The sequence below is a fragment of the Bubalus bubalis genome, chromosome 5 (assembly GCF_019923935.1).
Source record: "Bubalus bubalis isolate 160015118507 breed Murrah chromosome 5, NDDB_SH_1, whole genome shotgun sequence".
In the NCBI taxonomy this organism is placed as follows: Eukaryota; Metazoa; Chordata; class Mammalia; order Artiodactyla; family Bovidae; genus Bubalus; species Bubalus bubalis.
In genome coordinates this window covers 57711004-57737541 of record NC_059161.1, presented here as the reverse complement: position 1 = coordinate 57737541, position 26538 = coordinate 57711004, and the positions used below count along the sequence as shown (strand labels likewise).

At 40.1% G+C, this 26538-nt stretch overlaps 1 protein-coding gene across 4 annotated transcripts; it reads right to left on the bottom strand.

Annotated features, from left to right (window-relative positions):
- Window positions 1-26538, bottom strand: BPNT1 (3'(2'), 5'-bisphosphate nucleotidase 1). 4 transcript variants are annotated; one of them, XM_044943176.1, is made up of 10 exons: window positions 26516-26538; window positions 20151-20278; window positions 16941-17045; window positions 16122-16229; window positions 14679-14727; window positions 11834-11925; window positions 10059-10103; window positions 5310-5507; window positions 2444-2549; window positions 1-599 (listed from the first exon to the last, which is right to left on the bottom strand). In XM_044943176.1, exons 1-10 carry the CDS (start codon window positions 26529-26531, stop codon window positions 451-453), a joined length of 996 nt encoding a protein of 331 aa, XP_044799111.1. In that variant the 5' UTR covers window positions 26532-26538; the 3' UTR covers window positions 1-450. The 4 variants fall into 4 exon arrangements, with proteins under 4 accessions (XP_044799111.1, XP_006056005.1, XP_006056004.1 ...); XM_006055943.3 differs by having other exon boundaries at window positions 26454-26534; XM_006055942.3 differs by having other exon boundaries at window positions 26385-26522.

Below are 26538 nucleotides of genomic sequence, written 5' to 3'. Positions count from 1 at the left end.
TCTGTTTCTTCAACATATACAATGACATTTTAATGTATTCAGGATGCGAGTAGGGAAACTTTTTACATTACACTGAAAGACAAGAATGAGATTCAGGTAACACCTGGTTCTATGCCCTAGAGAAATCTGTTTACAAAATAGGAATGTTGATTCAGCAATGGATCAGGACAGTGAATTGGAAATGAACTTTTCTTTCACTGCTCCAAATAAAAGGAGGAAAAGAAATGTGACACAGAGTGACTTTGCACATTTTCCAGATGTCAAAATTGGTCTGGGTGATTGATTTATCAAGACATTTAAAAATTCTATTTTCTACTCCTAAGTAATCAAATGTAAACTGGTGATCAACAATGAAGTAAAAGTGGAGCTCAAATTCCATTCAGTTAATTTTAAAATGTATTATTTTTGAGAACCAAGTCCTTCTCCTGGCTGAGTTGACGAGATTTCCCTTCAAGGAACAAGGGCATTTTTAACAGACTGGGGGACTCGACTTGCATAATAGTCATAATTCTTCAGTGTGGCCAGGACTCCGGCCGAGTTCATGTGCTTCACTTCCTTGTTATACTGAAGGGCATTTCCATGGATATCGGTTAACTTGCCTGTGGAAAAAACATCAATACAATGTCAATGACTGATCAGATCATCTAAGTGTTTCTTGCTTCCCTATGTAATAATATACAATGAATGTTGGATAAAATAAGGAAGATGAGAAGGGACCACAAAGCTTAAGTGTTAATTTCACTTGCAGTTTAAGACTAACTAAAGGCTATCATTATTTTTTCCTCCTTGATTAAAATAATTTTTAGTTCAGTTTTTTTTTTTTTTTTTGCCTTACTGTGCAACATGTGGGATCTTATTTCTCCAACCAGGGATTGAACCCATGCCCCCTGCATTGGAAGTGCAGAGTTTTAACCACAGGACCATCAGGGATGTCCAATGGGAGTAGGGAAACTTTTTACATTCCTCTGAAAGACAAGAATGGAATTCAGGTAGCAACTAGTTCTGTACCCTAGAGAAGTCTGGTTTACAAAACAGGAATTTTTCAACTTATATTTCTTGGTATCAATTAATTTCTCTTTTTCTGGAGTGATTATTTTCCTATTGATTATATTCCATCACCCACAATTCCTGCTTTCTAAAGTATTTCTTTCATTTTACCATTTATCAGTAACACTTTATTTGGTAAGAGTTGAAGTATGTTCATAAACTATAACTGTGTCATATTACAGTTTCATTTAACATTTTTGTTTGTTTTCTGCATTTTCTCCTGCCAGCCCCTCTCCCCCTTTAAAGTGTATTTTTAGCTGCACTGGGTCTTCGCTGCAGCTGACACACTTCTCCAGTTGTCAGGCGTGGGCTCAGTAATTGCAGTGGGCAGGCTCCATTGCAGAATGTGTGATCTGAGTTTTCCAACCAGGGACTGAACTTGCATTCCCTGTATTGGCAGGGCAGAGTCTTAACCGCTGGACCACCAGAGAAGCCCTAATGAGAATGAGAATGGATCGTGATGTATTTACCTTCCCTGTCATGTAATGTGCTAATGAGGTATTGATGCAATAATGTACCAGGAGAAATGACAGACTGAAAATCGAGCGTTGAAGAGTCGATGTGATCACAGGCGTTCCCTAGCAATCCAGTGGTTAGGGCCCTGTGCTTTCACTGCTGTGAAAGTGAAAGTCGCTCATTTGTGTCCAACTCTTTGCGACCCCATGGACTATACAGTCCATGGAATTCTCCAGGCCAGAATCCTGGAGTCCGTAGCCTTTCCTTTCTCCAGTAGATCTTCCCGACCCAGGGATCGAACCCAGATCTCCCTCATTGCAGGGAGATTCTTTACCAGCTGAGCCATAAGGAGAGCCTGCGGCCAGATTCAATTCCTGGCTGGGGAACTAACATCCCACGAGCCACGTGTTGTGGTACCCCTGCCCCAATATAGATGTGATCTGATGTCTATCTGAATGTGAAAAATAATCTTGCTATGTATGTATCTATAGTATTTTTGGAGTCAGAAAAAAAATTCCAAGTCTATGATCTTCAGCCCTAGCCCTGAGACATTTATCAATATTGGCTTAGAAGAAACTAACTGAGGTGAGGATAATCACAATAAATATTCTACTTTTCAAGAAGAAAAAAAACCCCTAAAAGCATTAAAGCCATACATTAATAAGGATTTCATTAAGTTAACTACGTGCAGATTAAGGTCCAAAGGAGAAACTAACTCAAGAATGAGTTTGCTGGAAATCTACTTTCTTACCTATAAAATGCAGGGGTTGGACTGTATAACCTCTAACTTTCCTTCTATCATTTACATTTTAAGAGTCTAGGTAAAGTAATACTACTGAAATATTATGTCCCAGCATAATATGAAAACTGTATAAAACCTGTATAATTTTTTAGCATAATATGAAAACTGTATAATTCCCCCCAAATAAAATGGACTAACCTCCGACAGCATGTAAAATGACTTCTGGAGCACAGGTGTCCCACTTCTTGCATCCTGGACTTGCAAATACATAAGCAGAGGCTTTGCCTTCAATCAGCTGAATTATCTGTAAGGTTAAGATGAGTAATAATCCCTCGACCATGAAATGACTGAGGTACCAATAAAGGGAAACTGCTAGTTTTTTTTTCTCAAGCATTTCGACTCCTCAATCAGACTCAACTTAGGTGAAAGCCTTCAGCAGGTATAAATGACACGAGTATTATGAAGAATCATACAGAAGACATGTGTAATTATACAGTGATCTGAGGAGGGGGGGAAGTAGTCAAATAAGCTATAAGGAGGATATCTGCAGCCTCTTCATATTCCAAGTTAGGAAAATAAAGTTTTCCCTTTTTTATGGTGTTTGTTTTTCTTTTTATTGTGAAAGCTATATATATTTTGTTGTAGAAAAAGTAAAGGTTTTTAGTCTTGCAAAAATTTGACCATTATTATGTAAAGAAGACAGAAATATCAGCCAGCACAGTAATGTATAAGCTGTGATAAGTTCTAATAGATGTGTGATGCTGACTAATCCAACAAGCAGTTTCATAAGTCTTTGTTTAGGAATCATGTGTGTGTGTATGCTCAGTCATGTCTGACTCTTTTTGACTCCATGGACTGCAGCCCACCGGGCTCCTCTGAACATGGAATTTTCCAGGCAAGAATACTGGAGTGGGTTGCCATTTCTTTCTCCAGGGGATCTTCCCAACCCAAGAATCAGACCTGCACCTCCTGCGTCTCCTGCATTGCAGGTGGATTCTTTACCACTGAGCCTCCTGGGAAGCCATGTTTTAGAATCATACCTGTTACTGTTTCTGCTACCAAAGTGTGAATTTTTAAAGACTCATATTACTAATACCTATAATATTCATATAAAAATAAGGTTGCCAATAGAAACTGTGTGACTCTAAACATAAACTTGCTATCAGCCCCTCATTAGCCACTTGGCTTATTTTTTGGTTACACTGTGAAACAACTAATACTATAAAATTCAGACTGCAAATATTGAGATGAAAAGACCAGCCCAGGAGAATGAGGAGAACCTCAGTGAACACAAGGTAACCAGCTATTCTGTTTAGGATTGCTGTATTCAAGAACACCTTCAAACCATTAACCTTGCTGTAGACTTCTGAGTAAAAGCTTTCTCTTTCTTTGAGGAAATCTGTGTCAAGTCTTTATTATGTGCCAAGAACTGTGCCAGGAATACTTTTTTGAGAGAAGAGGGGCTAGCTGTAACTTTTGTTAGATTTTCAAAGAAGTCCTTGACGCAAAAAAGTTAAGAACTGCCCAACAAAGTCTTTTCATAGAAGAAAAAGGGGTGGGGGGTTGTGCAGGATGGGGACTTTGTTCGAATGGGGAATGGTACCCCTTGGGAATAAAAGAGGTAATGGGTTTTGTAGTTACAAAAGTAGGAGTAAAGAGAAATCATATCTCAGGGAATACCAGGAATATATTTTTACTTTGAGATGTTTAAAATATTTTTTTCAAAATACTGTTACTTCCAATTTTCACCCTCTTACAAGCAAATGCTTGTGGAAAATCTAGAAATAGCTGATTATTGCTTCCAAAGGGTGTGTGTGTTTAGTCGCTTACAAAGTTGCTCACGTCATGTCTAACTCTTTGCGACCCTCTGGACTGTAGTCCGCCAGGCTCCTCTGTCCATGGGGATTCTCCAGGCAAGAATACTGGAGGGGGTTGCCATGCCATCCTCCAGGGGATCTTTCCAACCCAGGGACTGAACCCAGGTCTCTCGCATTGCAGGCAGATTCTTTACCATCTGAGCCACCAGGGAAGCCCACTTCCAAAGGATAAGGGAGGAGAAATAAATTCCATTCAGTTCAATAAATATTTATCATTTGTCGCCCTTGACACACAAGTGGGAAAAACACATGCTTGGGGGCATTTGGGTGTCAGGATATAGAGGCATTTACATCCCATTCTCAACTGCTGTGAGGTGGAATCACCCAGGGATGTGGTGCAGGGGAGTGCCATGATAAGTGTGTGTTTTCATCGCTCTAGTGGCACTGTGAGGACATGGCCTTGAACGGGGAACCACTTTGGAAGCTGCTGTAAAGTTTGGATGCAAGACGATGATAGGTTTCGCATGATAGGGCACTGGCAGTTGAGACAGACAAGACTTTAGAGGAGAATTAAAAAGATCCGTAAGTAGGATCAGATTGATAGGATGTGAGGAAGGAAGGAGGATACGATGACTCTCAGGTATCTGGCTAGAAGAATTAGGAAAATGGTGATGCCATTAAGCAGATAGGAAGTTGCGAGTGGAACACATTTGGGCGCTGGTAGAGAGAGGATGCGCTCCAACTGGGGATGCTGAATTTGAGACGCCTGAAGGATGTCATCATGATGATAACCAAGGGGCAATCAGATGAGAGGAGATCAGGGATGGAGATCAAACTCTGTTTCATTTCACCATGTTCCCAGGATGTGGGCCTAAATGAATGAATAGGGGAGGCATCTAGGGAGGGGCAGGCAGGCCCATCCTTAGAGTAGAAGATGTAGGAAGTAATCCAAGATGTAGAAGATCTAGGAAGTAATCCAAGAGGGTCCTTGAGAAAATAAGGACTGGCAACAGGCATGGGGCCTTATGCAAATGACTTATATTATCACTGAACTCTCTTAGGTTAAAAAAGGCTTGAACCACAACATTTAAAAAAAAAATCAAATGTTGCTGAAATGTGTCTTTAATGGCAAATAACGATCTTTCTTCTCTTCTCCCTAACTCTGATTTCACATTTTGTAAAAGCTCAGTTATTTCTTTCAATGATTCAGTTGCATTTCAGAGGAGATGATGGACGCATTTTCATACCTTATTCCCTGCTCCTCCCACTCTCAGCACATCATCAGGGTCCATAGCAGTGATGCAGTCCGTAACCAACTGGCTGTTATGGGACCGGGTAGTTGTGATGATGTGTTTGCCGGCGGGCGCTTCTTTCAGCTGAAACCCGAAGGCACCTAAACCCAAAACTCCCCAGATAGTTCTCCCCAGCACAGCATCTGGTCCTGCCTGTGTAAACAGATGGAACAACAGCAAAGCTTGTCATCACTTAGAGAAAAAGGCTCATTATAAACACAACGTTTAGTTATATTAGCAGCATGATTAAAAAAATGGTAATGTTATAAAGTACAAAACAGTATCATCAACAAAGAAATTTTCCTGAGAGGACCAACTGATTTTTCTCATTGTTGTTTTGGTTAATAATTGGGAGTTCCCTTGTGGCTTAGTGGCTAGGATCTGGGTTTCATTGCCATGGTCCAGTTTCTGTATCTGGTTGTGGAACTGAGATCCTGCAAGACATGCAGCACAGCCAAAATAATAATAATAATAATAACTGGACTTCAAAAGTATGGAAAGAAAAAAAAAGTGTGGAAAGAAACTTCTGGTTATTGCCTGGAGTCTTCAGGAAAGGCAATATCACATACTGATTCCTGGTCCTCTTAGAATTATCCAACGGCCTCATTATTGTATTTGCAAAGGGCTGTTTTGCAAAAGGTACATAAATTCCCAGGAAATGAAATACCATGTATTGATTACTTTTCATTGTCCAAGGAACAACAGGGATCACATTACTATGGGAATAGGAAACGGTGATAATATATTTGGCTGCTACAGAGACAAAGTGACTGAAGAAGCTAATGCTGAAAAGTGGCCGTGGATAATGGGGTCAGGGTTAAAAAATTTTACTGACAATTATGGTGGTAAAACGCCAGTGACAATGCAATCCCAGAGTCTGTGTTTTCCTTTGCAGAGCTCAAAGAATTTTCAACCACATTATTATAACGATAGACTTTGCATAGAAAAACATAACCTGTATTTCGAGGAAGCTAAACCTGAAGCCTACAATGGTTAACACAAAGTCATCGAAATATCACTATAGCAATAGAGTGGATATACAGACATGTATTTTTACTGAATACTAAACATGTACCAGGCACCATACTAAGAGCTTTACATGTATTATCTCATTTAATCCTCAGAACAGTCCCATGCAGTAGGTATTATCATCCTTATTTTACAGATGAGGAAAATGAGTTTTGGAATCATTCAGTAACCTGACCAAGGACTCTGTAGTATATAGTATAGTGAAGTTGCTCATGTCCGACTCTTTGCGACCCCATGGACTGTAGCCTACCAGGGTCCTCTGTCCATGGAATTTTCCAGGCAAGAATAGTGGAGTGGGTTGCCGTTTCCTTCTCCAAGGACTCTAGGGAGATCATAATCAAACTGAGGCCCGTCTGTGTTCAAAGCCAGTATCTGTCATCACTGAACTAGACTATCTACCTCAGTGTACTTGTCAAAATGCTTTCACACACATCATCTTGTTTACCCTAGAGCAGTATTCTGGGTGCTGTTACAGTGAAAGACGCTTGTGTTGCAGGGTTGGATTCCCTGGGAAGCAGGCTCTGAGTTAAGAAGGGTGTTTATGAAGGAGTGCCCTTGGGATCCACACTGTGCAAAGGAGGGGAGGTGGTGTGAGTGGGCAGAGGGAGAAATTGAGCTATGATGCAGACCCGACCACAGCTTCAGCTGACCCCAGGGGGAGCTCTGGAGCCCGAACGGCTCCTCAGGGTTGTACCAAACTGGGGAGAACTGCCAGGAGCCAGCATGGGAGTTCCCACCCATGACAAAGGTCATGCAGAGAGGCCTGATATGCAAAGGCAAAGGCCTGATATGCAAAGGGGCCCCCTGGATCTGCCTGAGCATCTACCCCAAAAACAGAATCTGTCTGTTTTACTATTTTACGACTTTCACCAACTCCTCTGACATTAACGGGGGCTATCCCCGACCACCTTTCTCTAAAGGAATTCAACTTAGAGCTCTAGTTAATTAGCCTCTTGGGCATAATAGGAGTGTTTCAATCCAAACCCCTCAGATGGCTCTCTAACTTGCCTGATAGGTTTATCCGGACTCCTACAGCTACACAAATGATTGTTTACAGCCTCCCAACCACGAGAGGCATGGGAAGCTTAAGGTATTCAAATAGTATAGAGCCTCTTGGAGAGTTAGAAATTGTTAGAATAGAACTAGTAGAAGATTTCATTGTTGAGCCAATGCTTGCTGCCAAGTTTCCACATCCCTTGTATTGTGTCCTTGGGAATGTATTAATTAATATAGTTGGTATATAGAAAAAATAAGTAGTGGCCTTGGTGTTAACAATTTTAGACCCTTAAGGTAATAAATTCTTTCCTTTGTTATAAGCCCACTGCACCTTTGCCCTATAGGAATGCAACTTTATCTAACACCTTCGGAGGATGGTGCCAAACTTTAAAATAATTACTCTTAGAGAAAATAAGTCTTATGGTTGACAAACCTGTATCAGAGTCATAAAATGTTAACAGGCCTTCTGGCCAGAAGATGATATAAATCACCTAAAGCATTTGTATACGATTATAAGTTTGCACAAAAGAAAGCCTGGTCTCGATAAGGATCAAAGACTGCTGACTTTGCATGATTTTACACCCCCTGTTATCCTCTATGCACAACTTAAGGTATATAAGCTCCCTGTGAAAATAAAGCTACGGGCCTTGCTCAAAGCTTGGTCTCCCCATGTCGTTCTTGCTTCCTTTTCTCTCCTTTTCTTCTCTGTTCTTCCTTCAGGGTGACTGACTTGGAGCGTGGGGGCTCTCTGAGACCACTTACTTGCCTGGGCTTCTAAGACCCACTCAAGAAGGTGCCCAGGGTGGGGCACCTTCTGCGATTCAAGGGGGCGCCTGTGGCCTCCGTGGTCAGAGCAAGTTTGGTGTCACAAACTTTATTAGTTTCCCACATAAACCAGTCAGGTCAAGCCTCTGTGTCTTCCTCCTTTTAACTATCCTTTTAATCGCCAACGCCGTCCTCCCGAGGGAATCCCTGGATCCAACCGGGGCTGGACCCCAGTAGAGAACATATCGCAAACTGGGATGAAATACTAGGCCTTTACACCTGTCCAATCATCAGCCACTGGAAATAGACTGACTGCCTGGGGGAGGGGCATGTCACTGGCGAGGTGGTTCTTTACAGGCGAGGAGGCTGGCCTCCAAAGTGCTGAGAGCACTCTGCAAATGGGGAAACAGAGGAACCAAAGAACAGGCACTGGGGCTCAGTGCATGCTCGCCTGCTTTTCCTGTTTGCTCTAGCATCTACACCCTAGGAGAAGCTGGACTTTTCAGAGTACTGATGGGCTCCGGGTACTCATTACACTTCAGCTCAACTGCCGAGACCAACTTCATACTCTTAAGAAACCTATTCATGGGGACCTCCCTGGTGGTCCAGTGGTCAAGATCCATGTTTCCAATGCAGGGGGCGTGGGTTAGATCCCTGGTTGGGGAACTAAGATCCCATGTGTTGTGTGGCCAAAAATTTAAAAATATTTAAAAAATAAGTAAATAAAAACATTAAAAAAAACCCCTACTTATTAATTCAGCTCTCCAGTCATTCTGAAAAAGAAAGGAAAGCATACTTAATAGGGGGATATGAGTATTCTGGGCCCTAGAAAACTCACATGCGCTGTGTAAATAAACATGAAAGCAAAGAGGACGGGACCGTGGACTCTTGGCGCCCTGGCAAGGTAAATGCAAACCCCACAAGGCAGCCGGCTAGCCTCCCTCTGAGCTCCTGATCTCTCAGCCTCTCTCACTATCTCTCCCATTCAGAGTAGCCACACCAACTGTCTAGGTGTAGTAAAGGCTAACATTTTCATCTTACTGATGAGATAAGTAAGATTCATAATGGTTAAGGAGCTAGCTCTGATGTTCAGACAGACTGGGTTTCTTTGTACTTTGCCATGCTCTTTTTTTTTTTTTAATTTTATTTCCTGTTCAGAATTCTTCTTTTAAAAGTTTTTATCCGAGGATAGCTGCTTTACAATGTTGTGTTAGTTTCTGCTATGCGGCAAAGTGAATCAGCTCTACATACACATATATCCCCTCTCTTTTGGATTTCCTTCCCATTTAGGTCACCACAGAGCACCGAGTAGAGTTCCCCGTGCTATACAGTAGGTTCTGCCGTGCTCTTTTAATTAGAGTGCTTCCCAGCTTCAGTATCTGTTAGAAGCAATAATGCAGTCTGAATTGTGAGAAGTGCTTTATGTGACTAAGAGAGCAGTACAGAGCGCAGACTGTGGTTTAGATCCCAGATCTGCCAGTGACCAACCAGGGCAAGTTATCTGTCTCAGTGTCCTCATCTTTTGAATGGAGATGAAGGTGTCCTTAAAGAATGATGGTGCATCTTAGAATGAGATAATGCATGTAGATCCTTGAGTCTGGCAGTGCACAGGAAGCTCTTGATAAACGATGAAGATTTTAAGTTGAACATTCAGCCTTGAAAACTACCAACAAAGCTGAGCAACTTTTTCTCCTTGTTGCAACAAATTTTAAGGCATAAGCAAGAGAGAAGGAAGAGACAAAGAGAAAGGGAGTGTACAGAAGGAAAGGTGGTAAAGGGACAGGTAACAAAGGAGAGAAGCAGAACAGGGTAAAATGAGCTGGGAAATGGCACAGACACTGGCTGCCTGGGGTACCAAACTGCCTACTTCTTTCTACCTACCAGTGGAGCCAAAAGCCTAGCTATTTTTCTCACCTTTGCGTCATTCCTGGGTTCCCTTAACTTCTCATTTTCATTGTTCTGTGGAAAGTGAATACAAGTATTCTAACTTCAGAAAGAAATGATGGAAATTTTTAGTAACTCCAAAGCACTTAAACCTTTTTTTTAAAAAAAAAAAAAAAGGTGCCATGCATTGCAATATTATCTATGAATTAAATGCCCCTCTTTTAAGGAAGAGTATTAGCTTACCTTAAAGTTTACATGACACTCTTAAGAAGCACATGACTATAACTAAAAAAGTTATAATGATATACACAGTAGGAAAAACCCAAAGTTATCTGAGAAGTAGAAATCCTGCTCTTAACTCAATTTTGAGATTCAGAAGTAATAGTACCCATTCTGGTTACTTTTTTCTCTAAAGATTTATCAAGGTTCAGTTCAGTCGCTCAGCTGTGTCCGACTCTTTGCAGCCCCATGAATTGCAGCACGCCAGGCCTCCCTGTCCATCACCAGCTCCCGGAGTTCACACAAACTCATGTCCATTGAGTCCGTGATGCCAACCAGCCATCTAATCCTCTGTCGTCCCCTTCTCCTCCTACCCCCAAGCCCTTCCAGCATCAGAGTCTCTTCCAATGGGTCAACTCTTCGCATGAGGTGGCCAAAGTACTGGAGTTTCAGCTTTAGCATCATTCCCTCCAAAGAAATCCCAGGGCTGATCTCCTTTAGAAAGGACTGGTTGGATCTCCTTGCAGTCCAAGGGACTCTCAACAGTCTTCTCCAACACCACAGTTCAAAAGCATCAATTCTTCGGCGCTCAGCTTTCTTCACAGTCCAACTCTCACATCCATACATGACCACTGGAAAAACCATAGCCTTGACTAGATGGACCTTTGTTGGCAAAGTAATGTCTCTGCTTTTGAATATGCTATCTAGGATGGTCATAACTTTCCTTCCAAGGAGTAAGCGTCTTTTAATTTCATGGCTGCAGTCACCATCTGCAGTGATTTTGGAGCCCAAAAAAATAAAGTCTGACACTATTTCCACTGTTTCCCCATCTATTTCCCATGAAGTGATGGGACCAGATGCCATGATCTTCGTTTTCTGAACGTTGAGCTTTAAGCCAACTTTTTAACTCTCTACTTTCACTTTCATCAAGGTTACACTAATGTAAATACCTTAAGTATTTTATTTCAACATTTTCCTTTAACATTTCGTGTGATCTAATGGTAATATTCCTGATTTGGAAGTACATTAGCCTCTTGTTCTGCAGAAGACAATTTCTTGAGAGTATAGTAGAAAGTCAAAGCAGATTAGAGAGAAAAAGTAAGAGGAAACAGTGCAAGAGCATATTTATTTAATGCTGACCATAATTTAGGCATTATGTGGAATTACCTGCAAAACAACATGGCTAGCCTCTTTTCTTGATTGAAATGGTTCATTTCTTCAATGTGCTTCAAGCACCACCTGTAAATCAGGTGCCTCAATGACCAAGCTAATCAAGAACCATATCAGTAATTCCCAAAATTTTGCTTATGATTTGAATCATAAGGCATATGTAAAAAAACATATACAACACATACAGTGTGTCTGTGTATAGTCCCATAAATACATACACATTCCTGGTATCATCACCCCCAGAGGTTCTGACTCGGTACATCTGGGGTGTGACCTGGGAATCCTTACTTTGAAAAGTTCCCCCAGACTGCAGGTGCAACCAAGCTAGAAACCACTAGATTAAATAGCATTAAGAATCATAGAACACCATAATTATTTATCTGAAAAAATATTTCGGTATCATTTAAGAGTAATACCTGGTAGTTGTAATATGGCTGGTTAATAACTCCTGCTATGGCTTTTCCTTCATAAGCAATTCCAATAAGAACTGTTACATTGTCAAGAAGACCTAAAAAGAAGAAAACTCATATCAATTACATAACTCATGTTATGACTCTTCAGCAGCACATCAATGTCTCCCAAGTTATTTTTGCAATAAAGGCAAGGAATTTACAGTGATTCAACCAGAGATCAAATTGCCAACATCTGCTGGATCATGGAAAAAGCAAGATTTCCAGAAAAACACCTATCTGCTTTATTGACTATGCCAAAGCCTTTGACTGTGCAGATCACAATAAATTGTGGAAAATTCTGAAAGAGATGGGAATACTAGACCACCTGACCTGCCTCTTGAGAAACCTATATGCAGGTCAGGAAGCAACAGTTAGAACTGGACATGGAACAACAGACTGGTTCCAAATAGGAAAAGGAGTACGTCAAGGCTGTATATTGTCACCCTGCTTATTTAACTTCTATGCAGAGTACATCATGAGAAACGCTGGGCTGGAGGAAGCACAAGCTGGAATCAAGATTGCCGGGAGAAATATCAATAACCTCAGATATGCAGATGACACCACCCTTATGGCAGAAAGTGAAGAGGAACTCAAAAGCCTCTTGATGAGAGTGAAAGAGGAGAGTGAAAAAGTTGGCTTAAAGCTCAACATTCAGAAAACGAAGATTATGGCATCCGGTCCCATCACTTCATGGGAAATAGATGGGGAAACGGTGGAAACAGTGTCAGACTTTATTTTTTTGGGCTCCAAAATCACTGCAGATGGTGACTGCAGCCATGAAATTAAAAGATGCTCACTCCTTGGAAGGCAAGTTATGACCAACCTAGATAGCATATTCAAAAGCAGAGACATTATTTTGCCAACAAAGGTCCGTCTAGTCAAGGCTATGGTTTTTCCAGTGGTCATGTATGGATGTGAGAGTTGGACTGTGAAGAAAGCTGAATGCCAAAGAATTGATGCTTTTGAACTGTGGTGTTGGAGAAGACTGTTGAGAGTCCCTTGGATTGCAAGGAGATCCAACCAGTCAATTCTAAAGGAGATCAGTCCTGGGTGTTCTCTGGAAGGACTGATGCTAAAGCTCAAACTCCAATACTTTGGCCACCTCATGCGAAGAGTTGACTCATTGGAAGAGACTCTGATGCTGGGAGGGATTGGGGGCAGAAGGAGAAGGGGACGACAGAGGATGAGATGGCTGGATGGCATCACCAACTCAATGGACATGAGTTTGTGTGACCTCCGGGAGCTGGTGATGGACAGGGAGGCCTGGCGTGCTGCATTTCATGGGGTCGCAAAGAGTTGGACACTACTGAGCGACTGAACTGAACTGAACTGACTGATCCTTGATTATGGAGAAGGCAATGGCAACCCACTCCAGTACTCTTGCCTGGAGAATCCCAGAGACGGTGGAGCCTGGTGGGCTCTCATATGGGGTCGCACAGAGTTGGACACGACTTAAGGGACAGCAGCAGCAGCATCCTTAATTAAACCTACTTCTGGCAAAATACACAAATTATAAGAGAGTGCTGACCAGGGACAGGAGTAGGAACTATGGCCACTTAATTGAATTGATTGATACACACGGTCTCATTAGTAAGAATCTGTAAACCAATTAAGTAAATCAGCCATAACTCCACAGCCATCATTAGATTGCTCTGCGTCCCCCTCTATCACCATCTGACTCACTTCTGCCTGCTAGATCACTCTCGTTTCCAGGATCACCATCAAGATTTGTATTTCAAGCCTCTAAATTAAGATTTCTCACAGTGAGGACGATGAACTAACAAGCGGCATCAGAATGAAAGTGAAACAAAGTGCTAGTCGCTCAGTTGTGTCCAACTCTGAGACTCGATGGACTGTTGCCCTCCAGGCTCTTCTGTCCATGGGATTCTCCAGGCAAGAATACTGGAGTGGGTTGCCATTCCCTTCTCCAGGTTATCTTCCTGACTCAGGAATCAAACCCAGGTCTCCTGCATTGCAGCCAGATTCTTTACCATCTGAGCCACCAGGGAAGATGGCATTAGAATGAACAGGTTCAATTTTTTCAATACAGATTCTTAGACTCCTTTGTAGAGCTAGTAAATCAAACTTTCTGGACGTGGGGGCTGAGATCTGAACCAGTTGTTAGCTGCTCTTATACTCACTTAAACTGTCTAGAACTCTCCTATGTCTCAATGGATTATAGAGACGTTTTCTGGACAAATCCACACACACACTACGGAATTCACTTGTAGATGTGTCTCATCTAAGGACAGAGAAAGTTTTTTCTAGTGATTATGAGACATTTTCTTTTTTTAAGCCATGAAGCTGAGAACCGATACAAGAAAACCCACGCTAATCTTTCTTTCAAAAATAAGAATCTAAGCTTATGCTGTGCTCCTAAAATCTACCACTCTGGCTCTGAGCCTGGTCCGTTTCACTTCAATGTTGCCAACTTTAATTTGCTGCTTTCTAAGTCTGCTGATCTTACATAATTTCAGGAGGGAGAAATATTGCACTATGTTTCAAAACCCATCTTTAGAGGTGATGCTGTGAAGTGAGACAGCAGTTCTCAGAGGAGGGGAGTGAGGCATGCGCACCATGGGATGCTGGCAGAGCAAGGCAGTACAGCAATGCTCTTGGTTTTCTACCTAATAAAGTTGGGGGTTCAGTACAGTCTCTTTGGTTACACTGGCTTAATGTCAGTTATTCTTGTGTATGGGACCTTCGGGTTGGTTGTATTGGGGGGATTGGTATTTGAACTGGACGTCATATACTAGTTCTATTGCTGCCAAATACAGATACAAAAGCCAAATACAAGAGAGATACTAACCTTCGGTATATTCCTTGGTACCATCCAGAGGATCAACCCAGACCACAAGCTAAAAAAGAGAACATGCCCAAATTAAGCATATAAAATTTTAAAAAGTGGAAATAGCCTGATGGTTCAGTGGTTAGGACTCTGCACTTCCAATGCCATGAGTCCAGGTTTGATTGCTGGTTGGGGAACTAAGATCCTGCTAGCCTCACAGGACAGCCAAAAAAACCCCCAGAAATTAACAAAAAAAATTGATTTAAATAGATAAACTAAAAACTATCTTTTTCATTTCTGAAATTATGGGAGGCTTAAGCCAACATCATCAGTTTTGTAATAATCAAAAAAAAAATAGTAAAAAAAAGTATTTTGTAATCAAAGATACACAACACTATAAATCAAATGTTCTTCAATAAAATTTTTTAAAATATAAAATGCTGAACTGGTAAAAGTTTATTGTCACCTAAACAACTACAACACATTGCCATGAACATCCTGAGCTCCAGATCGTGATACAAGGAAAACTTTAAAGTGGCAGCAAAAATGTGTTGTGTGGATACTACTCATATATAAATGCTGATTTAGAAAAAATAACGACAGTTTGACTATCTTAAGGACACAGTGTATATATGGCCAAGAAAAATGAACTGTTTATAAGACTGAAATAGAATAGACAAGAAATCCTCTCTTCTTAGGACTTTCAATATGATTCAGGATACGCAGTCATGAACCACTAGAATCACAACACTTGATGTGAATTTGTGAGGGCATATTTCTGATGGAAGACATCATGTCTTTTCTTTCCATACTCCATATCACAGAACAAAGCACCTTACTCGTAGTACGTGTTCAACGAATGTGTGTTAAATAAACTAAAACGCGAACATTAAAGAAGTGTGATAGCTATCTGAAGATTTAATTTAAGCAACTATAAAGAGCAAGGGGGGTAATTTTTACGGCCTTCCAAAAATATAAGGCAGTGATCCATTTCATCACTTTCCAGTTCCAATTACCCATGAAAAGTTTTACTATCAAATCTACTAAATAACAAATTAGATTTTCTTCCTAAAAGTATTATCATTATCATCATTATTATTATTGGCCATACCATGCAGCTTGTGGTATCTTAGTTCCCTGACCAGGGATTGAACCTGGGCCCCGGCAGTGAAAGCACAGAGCCCCTAACTACTGGACCACCAGGGAATTCCCCCAAATGTATTTTTAGTAACAGTTTTAGAGTGAAGAGGAAATCAACAGAATGAGAAAATGAACTCAAAATCAACAGGTGAGACATCCCGTATGGTTGCCAGACATTTCTATGTTGGCTCTAAAAGATTTCAGGCTCCTGGTTGCCCTGTTTTTTATAACTACCAACTTTTTATTATGATGGCAGATTTTATTTCCTTTACTACAACAAAAACAGAAGATTAACAGAGAGGTAAGTAATAGTATGGGTCATACATCTTCCTCCTTGATAGCACTGTACTGTGATGGGCACGGCTGCTTCAGTATCTCCTCCCACTGACCATCTTCAATCAGCTCTTGATCCACGTCTTCAGGAGGCAGATCCTAAAGCAGGGAATACCGGTGACGACCGAAGCTATTTCCTCTTTACAGAATACCCTCGGTCTCAGTAACAAGTAACGCAGCATCATAGGTTTCACTAGTTCTTTCTGTTTACCATTTCTATTTGGAGCTTTTAAAGCTAACGGAATAAAATTGCAAAAACAAATCACATATGGCTCATCAAAGTTGATTACAAAGGGTCCTAACTTCATTATCCTGAAAAAAGATTAAAAACAAAAGAATGTTTAAATATTACACATTTATCTACACAAGTGGCTCTGATATCAGCTATGTCTTACTCTCAAATATATGAGATGTCAACTCCTTCACCTTCACAGTGTTAGTCTTTGAATAAATAGGCAAGTAGATGTTAACTGAAAAAAAAAAAAAAAACCACCCAAAAAACAGGAACAACAAAACCCATTTTATTTCAAAGTTGGAGAATTCTGCTCATCTTATACTTTGTATGCTGAATGTCACAAGCGTAACCACATTGTCTGTGGTCAAGAACTGAGACATCTGGTCTAGAAATAGACCAAAATATTAAAAGCAGACATTGCCTGAAAGTCCAAGGAACATCACAGCTATTTTTATGTTAAAACACAAAAATATAATGCTTGCAATCATAAAAGTAGTGTATAAAAAAGTGACAATTACAAATCCATATGGTGAACAGGGATTAAAAAAAAACATGGTATTCCTGACAAGTCTTACCTCTTCCCCTATAATTGTTAGTTTAGGGAACTTCCGTGCCAATGAAGAACATATGCTCACTTGAACTAATCGGTCAGCCTTGGTCTGCAGGTCTGTTGCACAGGTCTGCAACAAAGAAAGTACATTTTAGCAGAACTCAGAAAGTTGTTCTTTGATGTCTCATGTGATTATCTATATCCATTTAAATTACAGTCTGTTTTAAGACTGATGGAGCTTAACATCATATGAGTCAGCAAATTTCTTGGCTTGGTTTTCCTCATGGGACTTCTAGAGGCTAAAGTTGGAAACGAACTTTTAAATTATTTAGAACATTTTCTGCCCCAGCTTACAAATTCCTTTTATCAGATCTCTACATTAATCTTTTGCTCAAGCAGGTTGACAGGAAATTTATACATTTTTTAAGGCAGTTAACAGTATTCTGATATGGATTCTTCTATAAATTTCACTTACTAATCCTAATTCTAATAATTCAAGAGGTCCTCAGAATGATTATTTCTTATTTCAAAATTCTTATTTTTAAACTATAAAAAATATGAAAGTGAACAGCAGTAATATTTACTACCTAACTCACCTATGGCATTCAACTCAATCCACATGTCATAAAATCACACTTGTGAAACACAGTGACCACTTTGTTACCTTGTTTTCAACCAGTTAGGATATGTCACAATTTATACATGGCTGTTTAGGTGGATTTACAGATTATCTTCAACAGGAAGAACTTTGGTAATACTTTGTAATGAGATAAGGAATGACTGTGAAAATCAAATTTTTTTCTGCAACACTGAAGTTTGCTGCTTATCTCAATGCAAAGAACAATTCTGCTAGAATGCAGGGCTGCAAAGACAGAGAACTTTGTTCTATTTCTTAAAGAACTGTGCCTGGCACATAGTAGGTGCTCTGTAAATAACTGTGGAATGAAACTACGAGAAAGGTCTGTTGAAATTGAAGATTACTCACTTAGCAGTCAAGTTTAGAGAGCACTGCTTCAGAGGGAAAGACACAATGACAGTCATTCAACTCTATGAGGAAAGCTATCCCAAAGACTCGCTAGGTAAGACATTTCCTGCTCTTTCTACTGACACAGTGCCAGACCTCACCATTCTGGATATTTTGTGTGACAAATCTGATTTTTTCCTGTCTCTTTTAAAATGAGGTGTCAACAAGTGGATATAAAGTGCCAAGAGTATCTGACCAGTAGAGAGGACAGTGACATTATTATCTTTTATCTTTTCTTTCTTTTTAAAAAAAATATGTATTTATTTATTTGGCTGTGCCAAGTCTTAGCCGAAGCATGGAGGATTTTTGATCTTCGTTGCAGCATGTAAATTCTTTTAGCTATGGCAAGCTAACCCTTAGCTGCAGCATATGGGATCTAGTTCCTCGACCAATGATCAAACCTGTGCCTCCTGCATTGGAAGTGCAGAGTCCTGCCTCTGTATCACCAAGGAAGTCCCTATTATCTCTTTTTCTAACTTGAACACTGTATTGCTATTACTCTTTAGCTATACACTACAAAGTGGCCCATCTAATATAATCACGACAGAAAATCAATTTAAACAAAGTAAGTGAAGCTAAGGGGAAAATATGCAAAGATATGATCCAAAATATTGGCAGTGGTGGCCTGATAGATGATTTTGTACTTTTTGCTAATTTTTTCCACTTTCTATGTTTCATAATAGAGAAAACGATAAGAAAGAAAAGATAGCAAGATCAGTAGCCTTCTAAAGTAGCTGTTTTACACTGTTAATCTGTCATTGAGCATGTATGTGATCAACTAAAATCTCTTTTTCAAACAAATTTGAATCAGACTCACTCCTAAGTACTTGAACACAGAATATGGGACTCTATAATTATTCCTATTGCAATATCTTATTGAATTTGGCCCATCTTTCTCCGAGTTGGCAACTATTTCAAATACTTATTCTGTGATCCAATACATTAACTAGCCCTCCCAGCTTCATTTTTATTGACAAATTTGATTAGCATCCTTTTTTTCAGCCTCCTCTTCAACAACACTTTGGGAAATATGCATTCAATAAATTTTTTATACTGTATTTAAGTTAATGGCTAAAAAGAGAAAGACAGTCAAGAGCAGAATCCTCTGATCTGTCACCAATGACCCCTTTCCAGGGTGAAAGTGTATAATGAAAAAAAACTGGGGGGTAACATTGACATTGTTCAGAGTTATGAGTACATCAACCAAGGTTCAGGATAAGGGATGGAAGATGTCATTTATATATTATAAAAAACCTGAGTACTTTCTGAAAATGGAAAATGAGGTACTATAATATTTTTTAAAAAGTTTGATTCAAAATCAATTTTGACTTCAAGATCAAAATACCCTATATATCTATTTCCTATACTATCAAGCCCATGAATCTATCAAAAAAAGAAATGAGATTTATTTTACTTGTTCTTGTGATTTTTAGTCTTAATTTTTAAAAGCAGTTATGCTAAAAATCTTATAATTAGTTCACAGGAACTTATTTCTAAGTTTGTTTTTTTTTTTACTTGTATATAAGGTCCTTATTTTTTATATAAGTATCCCTAAGTAGATGCTTGACTTATCATAAAGGAGTGTTTAAACTACATCTCTATTTCAAACCATCAAAATGTTTATAATATCCTAAAATTTTCCCACTTTGGTTAAACTACAATACAATCTTTCTTAAAGATTATGACAAGAAGTCAAATGTGTAATGTGAAATAACAAATCCTGTGGAAGAAATTATGTTTTAAACTAGAACACATACAGGGTGAGACTTCTTTTAAAAATCAACTACCGTTCTAAACTATCTTTCTGATAATTTACCCAAGTTTTTAGTTATCATACTGGAAAGAAAAACTCTGCTTTAGGTTTCTTTTCCATGAAGAAAAATGCCAGATTTGACCAAATATGTTAAGTTCACTAAGGACAGCATGACTCTGCCTGAAGCAGATTATTTCAGGATATGAAGCTTGGTTCCAGTGCTCTGGACCTGGACTGGTCAGAAGATCCAGTCATACAAATAAGAGCTTTGAATGTCGGAAGTCCGGAGTCCTTTTCAGAGCAGAAATGGAACCCATCTGAACTAAGGGTCTTGCAGGCTCCATAAGGAAGCCACTGACTACTTCAACTATTAGTGTGTCTAGATTAGTACTTCCTTTTACCTAAACCTCAAGGAACAGTAATGGAGGTGGTATGAAATGAGATGAGACTTTCTGTACCTTCTCAATGATACCCAGGTCTCCTTCAGCGATAACACGCCTGACTATCGTTCCTGCCTTTTGAGCAATAGAATATGCTGAAGCCACCAACCGCATCAACACAGTGGGACTGGATGCCATGATGGGCCCTAAAGGGAAATCAAGAGAAATGTTCTGTTACTTTCAAAATCAGCTGCTGGTTTCATTTACCTGAATTCAATTCAACACATAGATATTGAGCTTTTCCTTGGGACTGCTTCATTTAACTGTGTGGATTCTCTAATAAACATCTACTTAAAAAGACTTGGGAAAAGGCTCCATTTCAGCATCAGCTCTCCCAATAAATTCAGCAGTATTCTTTTTCTCAGCAGGTGGGACATTTTGAGGCATAGAGGTAATTGGTTCAAGCCTATGAGCATGTGAAATGTTTGATGCATGCTGTGTGTAAGGCGCAAATGCTGTACATTAAAAGGGGGTTCAGGGGCTAAAAATATACTATGTGTCCTAATGAGAGCTAATATTTTGTTGGGCTGCGGGTGAGATACTATAACCTAATGTCTATAAGACAGGTAATGCCAAGAGAGGGATGAATAGCATAAGGGATGTTTGTGTACGTGGGAAGTGTGCGTGTGTACGTGTGTGTGTGTGTTTAGTCGTATCCAACTCTTTGCAACCCCCTGGACTGTTGCCCGTCAGGCTTCTCTGTTCATGAAATTTTCCACGCAAGAATATTGGAGTAGGTTGCCATTTCCTACCAGGAATCTTCTCGACCCAAGAATAGAACTTAAGTCTCCTGCATCTCCTGCATTGACAGGTGGATTCTTTACCACTGTGCCACCTGGGAAGCCCTTATGTGGGACGTATTAATAGTTTAAAAGGGGAGGGGTTGCATGTGATTACATTTAGTTTCTGAAACCCAATGAATATTCCTTTAGACATTAAATAAAATTTCACCCACTGGTTATTTACTACCATTCTCACCAGGGGCTTCTCTGGTGACTAGAATGGTAAAGAATCTGCCTGCACTGCAGGAGACCTGGGTTCAATCCCTGGGTAGGGAAAATCCCCTGGAGAAGGGAATGGCAATCCACTCCAGTATCCTTGCCTGGAAAATTCCATGGACAGAGGAACTTTGTGGGCTACAGTCCATGGGATCAAAAAGAGTCAGACAGGACTGAGCAACTAAGACTTCACCAGCAGCCAAATAGAACAAATAGCATGGTCATAGGAGTGAAGACCAATTGTCTGAGAAAGTGAGGAATGTCATGTAGCTCCTGGCCCAACAAAAAATATGGAAAAACAGTCTTTAGGATCAAGTATGGGACTTCCCTTGTAGCTCAGTCGGTAAAGAGTCTGCCTGCCTGCAATGCAGGAGATCAGGGTTCGATCCCTGGGTTGGGAAGATCCTCTGGAGAAGGAAATGGCAACCCATTCTAGGATTCTTGTGTGGAGAATCCCATGGACAGAGGAGCCTGACAGGCTACAGTCCATGGGGTGACAAGAGTCGGACACAACTTAGCGACTAAACCACCACCACCAGGATCAAATATATTCCCCTTTGAAAATACAGATTCAAATCCTGCCATCTTACTGACTTTTAAAAAATTAAAGTATAGCTGACTGACAATGTTGTATTAATTTCTGCTGTAGAGCAAAGTGATTCAGTTATACATACACATACACATCCTTCTGTACATTCTTATTGATGGTTTTGATGCTGAAATACACTACTCATGTCCCCTCTGAGGCTGAATCGCTTACTTCCCCATTTGCTGAAAGGGCTGTCCACAGATGGCCTTTAGCTGCCACCTTTCTTAGAGGATTTATCTAAGAAGGGTCATTTCACCCGAAACTGGTCAACAGGCAGACATAAAGGCCACTGCTCACTCCAACTGGGCTGCTGCCCCAATTCCAATGGGCCATCGTAGCTTCCAAATGCCCTCTGGGTGGGCTGAGCCTTGGCTGGGGCTGCATCACGGCCCAGCTTCCCACCCCCACTGCCCGCCGGCTCATTCCTAGTTCCCTCACACTTCCCATGAGGAATCCTGAGAACACTCCCTAATAAACCTCTTGTGCTCAATCCTTGTACTTTGTCTTGTATTTGGGGCCTAGGGGGAACCAATCTGGGACAAAAACTCTCTCACTTCTGACCAAATCAAGTCACCATGATCTCAATGCAATAAGGGAACACAACACAGAATAGAAAGGACATTATTAACCTCAGTTCAGCAATAGCCATCATTTTCCCACCAATTTCTGACTGCATGTTTAATCTGATGCACGTTTTAACCTCTTGACACCTTTTTTTCTATCATTCACATTCTGTTCACGGGGATTATGAACATAATTGAGACAATAAACATGTGAAATAGCTGAAACCCCTCAGAAGGAAGACAACTGAAACTGATGTAATGAATATACTGGGACCAGTATGGAACTAAGATAAAAATAAAGTGGGTTTCTATGTATCTGAACACGTAGAAATTGTCTGGAACTAAGATAAAAACAAAATGGGTTTCTATGTATCTGAATCCTGTTTATCTTATTACATTATAATCAGGTTAGATTCATTTTCTTGGCATACTGAGCACTAATGTGGAAAAACTCTTTACAATGATACCTATTAATACTTCAGCAATAACTCAGAGAGAAAACAGGAGAAGGATTTAGCAAACACTTCGTTGATCTATCTCTACTCCCTTATATCCATGACCAGCCATGGAACCGATTTTTTCTGTGCTGGAAAAAGTAGTCTTCAGGTAGCTGATCTCTACTCCCCAGGTGTCTTAACCACTGAGGATATTTTAATGTGCTTGTGGGCTCTTTCAGTTCCCATGTTTTATACAATGCCATCTGTGAAAGGCGGATCATTTTCCCACACTGTATAGTGTTTTAACTTTTCACAGATATCATTTACCTTTGAACCAGTTCAGTAACCATCCCAGCCTTGGCAAGCTTCATATATGACTAAAACCACTTGCTTTTCTGCTTGCCAAGGCCACAGTATTTTCTTTCTAAAGAACAGCTTTAGGCTTTGTCTTATTACATCCCTCAGAAAATGAATGTGCACCATACTTATGAATCACCCTTTAAAACAAATACCAGTTTTATAAGAATGTAAAAAATCAGGTTTGATGTAAAGCACAATGATTTATAAAGACATCTTGCAAATCACTTTTAGTTAGCAAAGGAGAGACTATTTCTACTATTTTCTCTGAAGTACTTCTTTGATCCACACTGAACTACTGATAAAATATTAGGCTGTCCCCAAGCCCTAGTAATTTTCTTAAGTATTTTTTAAATAAATGAACAGAGTTTTGGCTCTTTGTGTAAAGAAAATATAGTTAATCATATTATTGCAAAACCTGTAAAAGACCTTCCTATTATAGACAGGATAAGTCCCCTCCCACACCCCAAATGAGAATTACCTGTTGATGGCAAAGGAGAAGGCAAAGCAAGGCCAAAAAGCTCCTTCTGCAAGTTCGTCACTTCCTTACAGCAGTTCAGATTACATCCACTGTACTTCCTTCTCTATCAGTTTTATACCTTCTGGGTCCTAAAACACTGTCTTTTGTGAGCATGTCTCTCTGAAAGCTCTCTCAAAAACAGTACAGGGATTAGAGACCCTGATACCGGGAAAGACAGAGAGCAGGAGAAGAAGGGGGCAACAGAGGATGAGATGGCTGGATGGCATCACTGACGCAAGAGATGTGAGTTTGAACAAGCTCCAGGAGTTGGTGATGGACAGGGAAGCCTGGCATGGTGCAGTCCATGGGGTCACAGAGTCAGACACGACTGAGTGACTGAACAACACAACAGGGGTTAAAGACACAGGCACCGGAGCCTACCTCCTGTGTTCAATTCCTGGCTCTGGCGCACATTAGCTTTGTGACCTTGGGAAAGCCACTTAAATTCTCTGTACCTCAAGCGGTAATATGGAACTAACAATAATATTGTAACATAGAGTCATTATAAATATTAAATCAGTCCTGGCACAAGGTAAACACTAAGTAATGCTGGCTAACCATTATTACGATGACTGTTCTCATTACTGACTATCCTGTGGGGACATTCAGTTCAGGGACGTTAGGACAGCGTTAAGGGCAAAAAATCCCTATAGCTTCTGCAACATTATTTTGACTAAGGATATAAAGTGATAACCAGTATGATGGTGAATCGCACACAGTTCAAGCTCTTTTTCACAACATTCTGGGCTTGAGACTTAGAGCAGGAAAAAAAAAAAAAACAACTGTATGACATTTAAGGCAATCAACCTAACATCTATCACTTAAGAAATCTTGATAGTTGCTAACAGGGCTCGTTCAGAAGGACAAAAATAACAGAAATCAAATGATCCATTTCTTCCCAAAGCCTGGGAGTGGCTTCTTGAACTCAATACAAATGTGGTGAACATATGGAGATTAGGAACTGAAAATACATGATGAATTCCCTATCAAAATACTAAGCTTATTTCTCTTTTGGAACCTGACTGTAACAGAGCAATTTCTAAAAAAAAAAAAAAAAAGCTATGGGCAGAGATACTCTCCTCACCAGTTATCAAAATAGGATATGATATAAAATTATAGTAATTAAAAGTTTAGTCCTGGACAGAATTTGAGACAAATTAATGACATCAAATTCCAGAGTTAGATCCAAATACACTAAAGGTTGTAATTTAAACCATGGAGGAAAGTTAATTGTGCAAAACATCATTTATTGCTAATCTTCTAAAAAAAATGTTGGAATTTTTTGCACTCTTTATAGCAATGTAAATTCCAGACCAAACCATGATTTTAAGACTAGACAATGAAAACATAGAAGTATAAGAATAAAACATGAGTGAAATGTTTTATAAATTTGGAAAAGGACTTTTAAACATGACTAAAACCAAGAATCCATTGTAGAATAAATTGATAAATCTGACTGCATAAAAATTAAAACGTTTATATAACCAAAATACCGTAAGCAAACAGATCAGCGACAGAAAGAGAAAAAAATTTGTATTATGTACTAGACAAATGAGCTAATTTTTGTTAAAAGGACTTACATATATCAATACGCAAAAGATGAATAATCCAATAAAATTGGGTAAATGACACCAATAATAGGCAATTCTTAGAAAAATAAAAGTAAAAGCCTTAAATCATGACATGTTCAAGTGTTAGTCACTTAGTCATGTTCAACTCTTTGTGACCCCATGGGCTGTAACCCACCAGTCTCCTCTATCCACAGGATTTCCAGGCAAGAATACTGGAGTGGGTTGCCATTTCTTCCTCCAGGGTGCATCTTCCCCACTCAGGGATCAAACCCAAGTCTCTTGCACTGCAGGCAGATTCTTTACCATCTGAGCCACCAGGGAACCCTCAACTTCACTAATTATGAAAGAAAGGCAATCTAAACCAATGAGAAATGATTGTTCATTTGTAAGACAGGCATAGGTAAGAAAATTTGGCCGGTGTTGGCTACAGTCTGAGGGGAAATCCTCCTGATCATTATTACCAAGGATATAAAGTGGCGAAACCTCTTTTTTGAAAATCTTACGAGCAGTAAAGAATACACACCTTTTAAACTAACATCTACATTTTCAGGGAATCCAAACATATCAAGCAAGTCTACAACCAGAAAAGACAGTAGGAAGAACGTGTGCTAATTTAACGAAATTTAATTTTAGGCGTAAGACAGTCTCTATAAGGCAATGGCAAGCCACTCCAGTACTCTTGCCTAGAAAATCCCATGGATGGAGGAGCCTGGTGGGCTGCATTCCATGGGGTCGCTGCGACTCGGTCGCGACTGAGTGACTTCACTTTCACTTTTCACTTTCACGCAATGGAGAAGGAAACGGCAACCCACTCCAGTGTTCTTGCCTGGAGAATCCCAGGGACGGCGGAGCTTGGTGGGCTGCTGTCTATGGGGTCGCACAGAGTCGGACACGACTGAAGCGACTTAGCAGCAGCAGCAAACTCCGTCCAGGTTTGCCTTGTTATTTCAACAATATAGAGCCATAAAAAAAACCCAGGGGCATGAAAATAATAGCATGGATAAACAACCAAAATACTGATACTCAAGAATCTAGGTCCGAAGTTGAAGTATCTGGAGAGGCACCCTGAGTGACGTAATTTTTACTATTATTATTTTTTACATAAACCCCTTGAATCTCTTCGTATCTGTGCAGAGGGCTAGAGTTAAGAGGACGAATAAACTACTCAGATCTGCCTAAGGCCCTTGCGCTGACCCGAAGGGGAGAAAATTACTTACGGTGACAAGACTGGGACCAAGTCAGACGAAACACCCTTCAGGGGTAACCAAAAGAGCGTTATCACTCACCCGGTCCCGGGCAGCGTTCACCCTCCTGGGATAGGTCAACAGTAGATGTGGAGCAAACCTACCTTGGCTACTGAGCATGCGGCTA

Bases quoted from the DNA above. Each gene is read 5' to 3' on its own strand.
- BPNT1 (XM_044943176.1), bottom strand. The intron at 17,046-20,150 runs GTACAGAAAGTC...TCTTTGTTGCAG, and splicing joins ACCTGGGTATCATTGAGAAG to ACCTGTGCAACAGACCTGCA. The intron at 5,508-10,058 runs GTGAGAAAAATA...CTGTTTACACAG, and splicing joins AACCCAGGAATGACGCAAAG to GCAGGACCAGATGCTGTGCT.